Source organism: Syngnathus typhle, linkage group LG9, assembly GCF_033458585.1.
Source record: "Syngnathus typhle isolate RoL2023-S1 ecotype Sweden linkage group LG9, RoL_Styp_1.0, whole genome shotgun sequence".
In the NCBI taxonomy this organism is placed as follows: Eukaryota; Metazoa; Chordata; class Actinopteri; order Syngnathiformes; family Syngnathidae; genus Syngnathus; species Syngnathus typhle.
Window position 1 is genome coordinate 13679465 of NC_083746.1, and position 13341 is coordinate 13692805.

Below are 13341 nucleotides of genomic sequence, written 5' to 3' on the forward strand. Positions count from 1 at the left end.
AGTTTTTGTGTGATAGCGGAGCTTGTAAAACCGTAATAAAAACTAAAGTCCCTAATCTGAAGGCCTCCCAAAATACAATCTGGGTGAAATCTGCTGATGGGCAGGTACACAAGGAGAGTATCTCCAATCCAGTTGAAGTGAGAGATGATGAAACAGGAGTCATCGCTTCAGTCTCGATTGTTCTATCGCCAAAATGTCCCATAAACCTGCTGGGACGAGATCTGATGACTCGGTTGGGAATTGCAATAATTCCAGTAAAGGATGGCATGCGAGCATGTAGAGTGAGAGATGTAGACTCATATGCTGCACAAGCAGGTGAACAGATTTCCTGCTCCTATGACATCACTCCCGAACGGAATCCCAAGCTACCAAGCAGATATCTGAGTGAAGCTCGAAAACAATTGTCACGACCTGAATCAGAAATGACTTGTAGTCAATTACATGTCACCATGAATATCCTCACTGATCCACATGATGATTATATTGAAAGTTTTCTCAGTGACACAGAAGTAACTTTAACAATCACTGCTCTGTACACAGATCGTGGGTCATTTGCAGCTGCTGCTGTGCTCCTGCCCGCTCCTCAGAAAGACAAATACAAGTTGTCGGCTGTACCCCACATTTCATGTTTCAAACCTCACAGTATAACATGGGCAGATGTGGGTTGCCGAATAAAACTTGCTGGATCTGTCACTGATTATGAGGACAAAGGTGATGGGTGGAGCTACAGTACCAGTTGTGACATGTGGAAGCAAACAGTGTGTGAAGTAGCTGTTGGTAGGGCATGCGCTTCTGCGCTAACCTCACTAGTTGACATTTGTTTGAATGAAAAGGAGGAGGAGGAATTGGCTGGGCTTTCTGAAAAACTGTGGACAAAGGGCCCATCTGATGTAGGACTTTTAACGTCCATTCCACCAGTACAGATCAAACCAAGATCAGAGTGGCGTCCAAGAGTTAAGCAATATCCTTTAAAACACGAGGCAATAAATGGGATTACCCCTGTTATAAATGATCTTTTGACAGGAGGAATCATTAGGAAGTGCTCGGATTCTCCTTGCAACACTCCTATTTTTCCAGTCCAAAAGGCCAATAAAATTGATTGGCGAATGATACAAGATTTACGAGCAGTGAATGATGCAGTGCAGACAAGAGCACCTAATGTGCCTGACCTGTCATGCCTCGTCTCCAGTTTTGGTTATGTGTCTGTGTGCTCGCCCCTCCCTTCCTGTGTGCCCTTGATTAATGTAACCACACGCACCTGCCTCTCGTTACCTGTGATGTATTTAAGTTCTGTTTGCGGGTCACTCCCCGTCGGCGCATTGTGCATAAGATGTGGACAATGCATGTCTCACGGTCACGGTTTGTTTGGTTCCTGTCTTTTGTTTCACGATTTGGTCTGTTAGTCTTGTTAGTTTGTTGTTTAGTCACGTCAGTTTGCCGAGTCTTTTGAGTTTGCTGCAATAAACCCTGGTCCAAGCTGCACTTGGTCGCCCTGCTCCATTTCTCTACTCCGCACCGTGACATGACCCACACACACTTCTGAACACTTTGAAACCTAAGCAGAGGTTTTTCACAGTAATTGATCTTAGCAATGCATTTTTCTCAGTGCCAATTCACCCAGACTCACAGTTTTGGTTTGCGTTTAAAGGACAAAGCTATACGTACACCAGATTGCCACAGGGATTTGCTGATAGTCCAACTATTTTCATTCAAGCTATCATTGCCTGTCTGGCGGATTTTCAGATGTCAAACAAAAGCCAACTTCTAGTTTATGTAGATGATCTCCTGGTAGCCTCTGAAACTGAAGCTGCTTGCAAGGAAGACTCCTTAGCATTGTTACACTTTCTCTGCAAAACAGGGAATAAAGTGAGCAAGAACAAGCTACAATGGGTCAGACAGGAAGTGAACTATTTAGGTCACACTTTGTCAGCTTCTGGAAGACAGATACAGAGAACCAGAAAGCAGATCATTGCAGATGCACCGAAACCTGAAACAAAAAAACAAATGATGTCATTTTTGGGGCTCTGCAATTACTGTAGAGCATGGATCCCACATTATGCGGAAAAGAGACAACCGCTGCTGAACATTGAGCATGGAGTCCCCATGGCAATGACAGAAAAAATAATGTGGACACCAGTAGCAGATGATGCTTTTGTGGTGCTGAAACAGGCTCTGATAGAAACTACAACTCTTATCTTGCCAGACTACAATAAAACCTTTGTGCAAACAGCAGACTGGAGGAATGGTTTTATGACCTCAGTGTTGCTGCAGAGTCATGGCAGCAAACTAAGACCAATTGCATTTTATTCAAAAAAAATTGGATCCAGTGGCTCGATCTTTGCCAGACTGTGTCCAAGCAGTGTGCGCGGCAGAACTTGCAGTGAGACAAGCTGCAGATGTGGTGTTTTTTCACAAAATGGAGCTGCTAGTTCCACATGCTGTAGATGTGCTGCTACTGCAAAGTAAAATGAACTTTTTGTCACCAGCCAGACACCTGTCTTACACTGCTACACTTCTGTCACAACCACACATTGTGATAAAGAGGTGCACAGTCCTTAACCCAGTAACGTTGATCCCGTTGCCAGGGGATGGTACCCCACATAACTGTTTGGATGCCACGGAACATCTACAGCTGCCCAGAGAAGATTTACGTGACACGCCACTTGACAAAGGGGAAAAGTGGTTTGTGGATGGATCATGTTCAAAGGATCCTAAAGGAAACAATAAAAGTGGTTATGCAATTGTGAAATTGCCAAACCAGATTGTTGAAGCAGAGAAGCTTCCATACAACAGGTCAGCGCAGGCTGCTGAGCTAATTGCGCTAACAAGAGCTTGTCAATTAGCGGAAGATAAGGAAGTCACTGTATACACAGACAGTCAGTATGCGTTTTTTACTACTACGTTTTCTACAACTGACTTTATGTTCAAGACCTTTTAGTAAAAGGAACTGAACTTTATCTACATTATTTATTTGGAAGAAAATTGTATTTTTTGTTTAAACTCATCCATTTTTGTGTGTTTTAAAGATTTTTCCCCTTGATTGTTTCGCTCATTAAAAACCAGAACAAAGAGTGGAATCCCAGTCTGGTCAAGTCCTTCCTTTTCAAGTGTGGAAACCCATGACGTTAAAATACACTTGCCAATTTTATTTGTGGTTACTTAACCGTTACGCGCAGTTAGTTATGTAATGTGTGCCGTCTACTAGTGTTGTGACGTCAGAAGTGGAGCATTGACTTACGTGCTGTATTTCTGTCTGTTGTAGAATCACACACACACACGCGCGCACGCGCACACACATGCACACACTTCACACATTTCATACAATAATCACACACACAAGAAACACATTCCTTTTGCCAGTTTGCCTGTATGGCCCTATGAGCCAATTTTTGCCATAGTACTTTTTTGCCAATTATTCAGGAAAGCAATCAAAACTGAACCACATCTTCCCTCCTGTGTTCTGACCGACACCCGGGGGCGAAAAGAGCATAACCATCTGAGCCAACCCCCTATGCATTCCTCAGGCTCCCCAACAATAGCGGTAGCAGTTTGTATTATTTTATTGCAATGTTTTTCCTTATTTAGATTTGTTTCAAAACTACAGTTACAGTTAGACTTCACTTTGATGGTTAATGCAGTTATTGCAATTTTGTTGTTTTATCACAATAGATTGGTTTATTTACATTTCAAAAACCAGAAGTCATTCATTTACAAATAAGATTGCACTTTAGATTATCTTCAGATATTAAGACGTGAGACAGTTTCTGCATGATTTGAATGAGGCAAAATAACATGCTTTTTCTGTCGAATATATTGTTATAATCATTTGTTTCACATGTAGTCATTTTCTGTATAAAAATATAATTTGGTGTCAAACACACACACACACGCACACGCACGCACGCACGCACGCACACACACACACACACACGCGCACACACACGCGCACACACACACACACACACATATATGTGTTGACTCCATAGACAAAGTTGAACAGTTGTTCCATTGACTTGGTTCCATCTAGCTGCAAAACATCAACGGCCATCCTCTCCATGATGTTCTTGTGTTTCAAGTACATCAACATATGTTTCAAGTACATATGTTTCAAGTAGTGTGTGTGTGTGTGTGTGTGTATATATATATATATATATATATATATATATATACACACACACACACACACACACACACACACACACAGCTCAAAAAATTAAAGGAACACTTTGAAAACAAATCAGATTTCAATGGTGAAAATTATTTGGGGGGATATCTATACTGATATGGACAGTTTAATGTCTCAGGAACAAAAGGATGCCACATCTTTTGAAGGAAATAAAGGTTTTCATCCTACAGTGGGCTCAGTATATACACCCCCAAAATCAAAGTGAAAAAATTATATGGCAGGCTTGTCCATTTTGCCTAAATTCAATTTCCGCAACTCAAAATTCTTTTCAATATCTTGTGTGGCCCCCACGAGCCACATCTTTCGCCAGCGTCGTGTCATTCTCCTAATGACACGACGGATAGTGTCTTGGGAGATGTCCTCCCAGATCTGTCTAAGGGCATCAGTAAGCTCCTGTAAAGTCTGAGGAGCAATCTGGCGGGGTATGATGGACCAAAACATTATGTCTCAGAGGTGTTCTATCGGGTTGAGACCAGGTGATCGTGAGGGCCATTCAATTGTGTCAATTCCTATATCCGCCAGATACTGTCTGCATACTCTTGCCACAATAGGGCCTTGTTGTGGATCAGGAGGAACCCAGGACCTACTGCACCAGCGTAGGGTCTGACAATGACTGCAAGGATTTCATCCCGATACCTAATGGCAGTCAGACTGCCGTTCTCTAGCCTGTAGAGGTCTGTTCGTCCCTCCATGTAAATGCCTCCCCAGACCATCACTGACCCACCAGCGAACCGATCATGCTGAATGATGTTGCAGGCAGTATAGCGCTTTCCTTGGCTTCTCCAGACCCTTTCACGTCTATCACAGATGCTCAGGGTAAACCTGCTCTCATCTGTGAAAAGCACAGGATGCCAGTGGCGGACTTGCCAATTCTGGTGTTCTATGGCAAATGCCAATCGAGCTCCACGGTGCTGAGCAATGAGCACAGGGCACACTACAGGACGTCGTGCCCTGAGGCCATCCTCGTGAAGTCTGTTTCTGACTGTTTGGGCAGAGACATTCACATCAGTAGCCTGCTGGAGGTCATTCTGTAGGGCTCGGGCAGTGCTCAACATGTTCCTCCTTGCACGAAGCAGCCGATATCGGTCTTGCTGATGGAATGAGGACCGTCTACGGCCCTCTCCAGCTCTCCTAGAGTAACTGCCTGTCCCCTGGAATCTCCTCCGTGCTCTGGAAACTGTACTGGGAGACATATCAAATCTTCTTTTAACAGCACGCATGGCTGTGCCATCCTGGAGGAGTTGGACTCTGCGCAACTTCAGGAGGGTTAAGAAATCGCCTCATGCGCCCAGTCGTGATAATGACTCTAGCTAAAGCCAACACTTGTGGAAAAACAGTTAAAAAAGATCAAGAGGGAGGAACTTGAAATGGCCTCCACCTGCAAAACCAGTCCTGTTTTGGGGACCATCTCGTTGTTCTAGTGCACCTGTTGTTGATTCCATCAACACCAATGCAGCTGAAACTGATAAACAACCCCCTCTGCCATGTACATGACCAAAACCTTATCAGAAAAGTCTAAATGAATTCATGCCATATCCTGATAAAAAACTGTTCCTTTAATTTTTTTGAGCAGTATATATACGTATATGTATATATATACACACGCACGCACACGCGCACATGCACACACATGCACACCCACACGCACACACACGATACATATTGTGGGTGGATCCATCCATCCATCCATCCATCCATCCATCCATCCATCCATCCATCCATCCATCCATCAAGCAGACATGAATCAAAAGACTACCGTGGGTATGACCGGGAGCATGATGTAGAGTGACTTTCTTTTAACTAGTTCAGCGCTGGTTTGTGTGAGTGTTGGGGATAAGAGCCCTTAAAAAAATCATAGCTTTGAGGATCTTTAAATCACATCTAGGATAGCAATTTCCGTCCCAAACTGTTCAATCGTTCAGCCGTACTATTCCGTCCCAAACTGTTAAATCGCTCAGCCTTACCATACGCCACTATAATAGTGATCACAGCATTTCAGCATTCATTTGATCTAAGTGCTTATTTGTTTAGTCATTGACATTAACATAACAATTTTGAAGTGATCATTATGTAAAAACAATGTAAAGTGAACTAACCTTGACCCACTCGCTGGCTCCAGACCTAAGGACGACATCGGTGGAACTTTTGAGGAATGATCTATTGCCTTTTCACATATAGTGACTCTATCACAAAAGAGTTCAGCTTCAGATTCCATGGACAAGAGACACGGAATATCAGATCCAAAGTAGTCATAAGGATACTGTGAAGAAAAATTGCCTTAATGAGATACTTGATTAGTAATGTTTTCATCCAAGATTTTTAAACAGCACTCATTTCTCAATTACAGGAAACATTGGCTGCCAGCCATCTTAGCATTTGGACTCACTTTGCGAAATTGTTTTTGTAAGGGTACAAGAGTTTGTAAGGGTTGTTAGCCTGTGGGCATTTTATCCGGTCTGAATAACTCCCTGATTGCAGGGCATGATAAAAACTTCATCAAGCTGCATGACAACAATATACGTACACTCAGGTTGTTGACTAGGTCTCAAATGAACAATATGGGTCCTTTTTGAAAAAAGCCCCTTATGACGAAAAAGACATATGGACTCAGATTTCCCTCGCCCTGACGCGGGTCACCGGGGCCCCCCTCTGGAGCCAGGCCTGGAGGTGGGGTTTGAAGGCGAGCGTCTGGTGGCCGGGCTCCTTCCCATGGGCTCACCACCTGTGGGAGGGGCCAAAGGGGTCGGGTGCAGTGCAAGCTGGGCGGCGGCCAAAGGCAGGGACCTTGGCGGTCTGATCCCTGGCTGCAGAAGCTGGCTCTTGGGACATGGAATGTCACCTCTCTGGCTGGAAAGGAGCCCAAGCTGGTGTGCGAGGCAGAAAAGTTCAGACTACATATAGTCGGACTTGCCTCCACGCACAGTTTGGGTTCCGGTACAAGCCCTCTCGAGAGGGGATGGACTCACTTCCACTCTGGAGTTGCCCACGGTGAGAGGCGTCGAGCAGGTGTGGGTATACTTATTGCCCCCCGGTTGGGCGCTTGAACATTGAGGTTCACCCCGGTGAACGAGAGGGTAGCCTCCCTCCGCCTTCGGGTTGGGGGGATGGGTCGTGACTGTTGTTTGTGTCTATGCACCAAACGGCAGCTCAGAGTACCCACCCTTCTTGGAGTCCCTGGAGGAAGTGCTGGAGAGCGCTCCTTCTGGGGACTCCATTGTTCTACTGGGTGACTTCAATGCTCACGTGGGCATGATCTGAACCCAAGCGGTGTTCTATTACTGAACTTCTGTGTTCGACACGGATTGTCAATAATGAACACCATGGTCAAGCATAAGGGTGTCCATGTGTGCACTTGGCACCAGGACACCCTCGGCCGCAGTTCGATGATCGACTGTAGTCATCGGATTTGGGGCTGCATGTTTTAGACACTCGGGTGAAGAGAGGGGCGGAGCTGTCAACTGATTACCACCTGGTGGTGGGTTGGCTCCGATGGTGGGGGAAGATGCCAGTCTGACCTGGCAGACCCAAACGCTCTGTGAGGGTCTGCTGGGAACGTCAGGCAGAATCCCCTGTCAGGAAGAGCTTCAACTCATTCTTATTCTAAAAGAACACTGAGGTGTGGACCAAGGCGGAAGTAATCTGGGGAGAGGACGCTGGCGCTGCTTGTTCGCCGCTTCTCCACCAGAATTAGTTTAGTTTTAGTGTTTTTATTTATTTATTTTTTAGCCATTATTAAGTTTAGTTTTTAGCTTCTAGTTTTAGTGTGCAGTGCGCCTGGACCGCGGCGAACCTCCACAGAGCCGGCTACCTACTACGGCGCGCCCACCCCACCACCCCCCGCCAAGGCATCCTGGCTAGGCTAGCCAATGGCTAACACTCAAGTTCAGTGTTCTCCAACCGGCACTATATTAACTTACTCCATCCCCCGCTTGCTGGAGCTGAGTAATCACACCATTCCAGGGTGTGTCTCAGTCATCAAACAACTTGGACTTCTCCGCAGACCACGTTACATCCACAGAAGCACCCGTCGTAACTTTGTTTTCTCCCAACCCGTCCATAACAGTGTACCATCCATCTGCTCCTCCTGCGCCCGACACCCCGTCGCAAGTAAAACACGTCATCAGATACCTGGCGCACTTGGATCTTATCTTAGCAACCATGCGGGGCTGCAGTACTCCAGGTGGCCTGGAAAACATGGTGCGGACTATACTCCTACACGGAGCGGACTCCGACACAAGACGGACACCGGGTCGCCGGGACAACACGGAGTGTTAATTTCTCCAGTGCGGAACGGACACCAACACGGAGTGGATCTTACTCCAACCCAGAGTGGATTGCACTGCATGCGGCACAGAAAACGTGGAGTGGATTTCTCTCTACTTCGCCCCCTACCTAAACACAGCCCCACAGCCACAATCAAAATGGATCTCCTCAACATCCAAGCACTCACCCGTAAATCATCATTTATTCACGACCTCATCCTGGACAAAGGCCTAGACATAATGTGCCTGACTGAGACCTGGCAACCACCTGATGTCTATCAATCCCTCAATGAAGCCTGTCCCTCTGGTTATAGATACATAACTAAACCTCGCAGCATTGGCCGTGGCGGTGGCCTGGCTGTACTCCACCGTCTTGATGTAGAGCTGTCCCCCCTCCCTCTACCTGATCACTCCTCATTCGAATCCCTTGCATTCAAATGTAAACCTCCATATCCCATCACAGTTTTACTTATTTACCGCCCTCCTAAACCAAACTCCTCTTTCATTCCAGAACTACACGATCTACTCACTACCCTCTGTACCTCCACTTCCTCTAATCTAATCATACTGGGTGATGTTAACATCCACGTCGACACCCCCTCCAGCCCCCCTGCCTCTGACCTGTTGCAACTATTGGACTGTTTACACCTCACCCAATATGTAAATGTCCCCACACATGACAAAGGGCATACACTTGACCTTGTCATCTCCTCATCGGCAATAAGCAACCTGCAAGTTCTCGAGGTCGGTGTGTCTGACCACAAACTTATTCAAATGGAACTTCCTTTCCCACGCCCCCACTCCAAACCCAAGCGGCAAATCTCATTCAGAAATTTCAAAAACATCAATCAAGACACTATAGCACAGGACCTCCAGTTTCTCTCCTCCTCCTCTGCAACCTTTACATCAGTCAGCAAGGCAGTGGACCATTACAATAACTCTTTGGCCAAACTTCTAAGTATCCATGCCCCCCAAAAAACCAAAACAGTCACTTTTTCACACTCAGCCCCCTGGTACACCAGTGAGCTGCGTTTGTTGAAGTCAACTGGGCGCATCCTGGAGCGTCGTCTTAAAGCCTCAGGACTGACCGTGCACAAACAGGCCTACAAAGAACACCAGAAGGCCTACTCAAAAGCCCTTGGGACTGCACGTGCCCAGTTCTATTCCAATATCATAAACAATACCCCTGGAAACTCAAAACAACTCTTTTCAACCATCAACCACTTTCTCAAACCACCTCACACCACTCCAACAGAATCCTCAGAGGTAGTGTGCAATAACTTTATGACCTTTTTTACCGCTAAGGTTAACAACATCCGCACCCAGCTCCTCTCCTCTTCTGGCCCCACCATTTCACCTCCTCCCCCCTTCCTTCCACCCGGGACAGTCCAGCCTCTCCGCTGCTTCTCTCCTATCTTGCAGTCGGAGGTAGAGGACATCATCAAAAAGATGAAACCCTCCACATGTGCCCTGGACCCTTTCCCCACAGCCCTCATTAAACAACAAACCTCAGCCATTAGTCCCCTAATAACCAATGTCATCAACCTCTCACTCCAGTCTGGCTCTGTACCCCCTGCACTGAAGACTGCCATCATTAACCCCCTGCTCAAAAAACCCTCGCTTGACCCGGACAACCTTGCCAACTACAGACCAATATCTAAACTCCCGTTCCTCTCCAAGGTTCTGGAAAAAGTGGTAGCTGCCCAACTTCACACTCATCTTACCCGCAATAACATCGCTGAGAAATTTCAATCCGGGTTCCGCTCTGGCCACAGCACTGAAACAGCACTTGTTAGGGTCACCAACGACCTTCTCATGGCTGCCGATGCAGGCTCACCGTCACTTCTCATCCTGTTGGATCTGTCCGCTGCATTTGACACTGTCCACCACAATATCCTCCTTAACCAGCTTCACTCCACTGGATTCTCTGGCACTGCTCTAACCTGGCTTCAGTCCTACCTCTCAAACCGGACCGAGTACGTTTCCCTGGGGGGGAAAAAATCCGACACTCACACTGTCACCTCCGGTATCCCCCAGGGATCTGTACTCGGTCCTACCCTCTTCACTCTACATACTACCCCTCGGCAATATAATCAGGAAGTTCGGCATCTCATTTCATTGTTATGCGGACGACACCCAGCTATACCTCAAACTTGACCCCCCGCCCTCCATAACCCAGCCTTCTCCATCTCCCTCATCCATCCTCTCCCTGTGTCTGGAGGAGATAAAGGCGTGGATGAATCTCAGCTTCCTGCAAGTTAACAGTGACAAAACCCAAGCCATGTTAATTGGCACTCCCCATCAGATCCATACCTGCCCAATAACAAGCATCTTATTCGCCGGTCTCACTATTCCCCTCTCAGCCACTGTCACCAACCTGGGTGTGAAACTGGACCCTCAACTCAACCTTGAGTCACACATAAAACACATCTGCAAAACCTCCTTCTTCCACCTCAGAAATATCTCCAAACTCCGCCCCACACTTACCCTGACGGATGCTGAGAAACTTGTCCACGCCTTTGTCTCCTCAAGGATAGACTATTGTAACGCACTCCTCATCGGGATCCCTAGCAAGAGCCTCCAGAGGCTTCAGTACATTCAAAACAGCGCTGCTAGGATCCTGATGGGGGTGCGGAAAAGCAATCACATCACACCCATCCTCCGTTCTCTGCACTGGCTCCCCATCAAATTCCGAATTGATTATAAGATCGCCCTCCTCACTCACCATTGTATCCTTGGACATGCTCCCCCATACCTCAAAGAAGTCCTTGCCCCAAAACCTGCCACCCGAAGCCTCCGCTCATCCAATTCACACCTTCTCCACGTTCCTAAAACCAAGCTGCGCACCATGGGCGACCGAGCCTTCTGCTATACAGCCCCTACACTGTGGAACTCCCTCCCCGACCACCTAAGAGCACCCCAATCCACTGACTCTTTCAAAACTGGACTTAAAACTCACCTTTTTACCTTAGCATTTCCGTAATTTTTCTCATATCTTGGTTGTCGGCCAGTTGTTCTAAACTTGTCCTTGTTTTGTTTTCTTGTTTTTTATCTGCCATGTAGCACTTTGAGATTCCCCCAAATGTAAAGTGCGTTATAAATATAATTTATTATTATTATTATTATTAACTCCCACCTCCAGCAGCACATTTCCCAGGTTCCGGGGGAGGCGGGTACATTGAGTCCGAGTGGATCATGTTCCGCGCCTCCATTGTTGAGGCAGCCAACCGGAGCTGTGGCCGTAAGGTCGTTGGTCCAGTCACGGCAGTATTTGGGGTTGTACAGACAAAAGGAGTCTCGAAGGCTCAGTCTCAGATGATGGCGTTTTCCTCATTACTCGCTCGACGTCTGGTTCTTATGTGTTGGAAATCTCCATTGCCCCCTAGGCACTCTCGCTGGGTGAGTGAGACCATGTCCTTCCTCCAGTTGGAAAAAGTTAGAACCACAATTCAGAAGGAGAATTTCAGAACTGTATGGCAACCTTTTCTGGATTATTATGAGGATGAGTTTGATGCAAACTTATTGCAGTAATAGCCCACTCTCACCCCCCCCCTCCCCGTCTTTCCCTTTTCTCTCTTAGTTTTTTTTTTTTTTTTTAATTTTGTTTTTATTAATTAGGTAATATTTGTTATTACTTGGCTGTTAACAATGAGGTGTTTTGTATGGGTGAAATGCTTGTTTAGTAGGCTGTATGCAAGGCAATGTTTGTTTCCATGCAGATTGTTCCAGAACAATGCCGTTGTCATTTCTGTGTGAAAACTAATAAAAACATTTTGAAATAAGTAAGGTCGTTGGTGCCTGTCGTGGCGGCAATCCCCGAACCCGCTGGTGGACACCGGTGGTAAGGAATGCCGTCAAGCTGAAGGAGTCCTATCGGGCCGTTTTGGCCTGTGGGACTCCGGAGGCAGATGACAGGTACCGGATGGCCAAGCGGAACGCGGCTTCAGCAGTTGCTGAGGCAAAAACCCAAGCGTGGGAGGAGTTTGACGAGGCCATGGAGAATGACTTCGGGACGGCTTCGAGGAAATTCTGGTCCACCATCCAGCGTCTTAGGAGGGGGAAGCAATGCACAGTCAACACTCTTTACAGTGGAGATGGCGTGCTGCTGACCTCGACTCGGGACGTCGTGAGTCAGTGGGGAGAATACTTCGAATACCTCCTCAATTCCACCGACCCGCCTTCCATTGTGGAAGCAGGGCCTGGAGTCTCTGAGGCGGACTCTCCGATCTCTGGGGTTGAAGTCACTGAGGTAGTTAAAAAAAACTCCTCTGTGGCAGGGCCCCGGAGGTGGATGAGACCCGCTCAGAGTTCTTAAAGGCCCTGGATGTTGTGGGGCTGTCATGCCTCTACAACATTGCGTGGACATCGAGGACGGTGCCTCTGGATTGGCAGACTGGGGTGGTGGCTCCCCTCTTTAAGAAGGGGGACTGGAGGGTGTGTTCCAATTACAGGAGAATCACACTCCTCAGCCTCCCTGATAAGGTCTATTCAGGGGTGCTGGAGAGGAGGGTTTGTCAGGAGGTCCAACCTCGGATTCAGGAGGAGCAGTGTGGCTTTCGTCCTGGCCGTGGAACAGTGGACCAGCTCTACACCCTCGACAGGATCCTTGAGGGGGCATGGCAGTTTTCCCAAGCAGTCCACATGTGTTTTGTGGACTTGGAGAAGGCGTTCGACCGTGTCCGTCGGGAGGTTCTGTGGAGGGTGCTTCGGGAGTACGGGGTGCCGAGCCAACTGATAAGGGCGGTTCGGTCCCTGTTGTCACGCCTCCGCGTCACCTGACCTCCAGCCAAGCCCTACTCAGTGAATTACCCGCACCTGCTACAGCTCGTTAGGTTCCCTACTTAACCTCTCGGTGTGCTGCCAGTGGTTGTCAGTTCGTCTGCTTACCCTGCC

General features: G+C 47.3%; 1 protein-coding gene across 22 annotated transcripts in view; it reads right to left on the reverse strand.

Moving 5' to 3' along the window:
* LOC133160073 (interferon alpha/beta receptor 1b-like) overlaps positions 1–13341 on the reverse strand; it is a 192435-nt gene that overhangs the window by 16323 nt on the left and 162771 nt on the right. For 13 of the 22 annotated variants that reach the window (XR_009715797.1, XR_009715801.1, XR_009715800.1 and 10 more), the window contains one exon: positions 6283–6446. The exons of 4 other annotated variants lie outside the window; for them this stretch is intronic. Coding sequence is in view for 11 of the 18 variants with exons in the window: in XM_061287637.1 (XP_061143621.1) it covers positions 6283–6446 (164 nt within the window). In the remaining 7 variants the exon portion in view is untranslated. Of the gene's footprint in view, positions 1–1665; positions 1988–6282; positions 6447–13341 lie in introns of those variants that run through there. 5 more of the 22 variants (XM_061287642.1, XM_061287645.1, XR_009715803.1 and 2 more) reach the window with 4 other exon arrangements.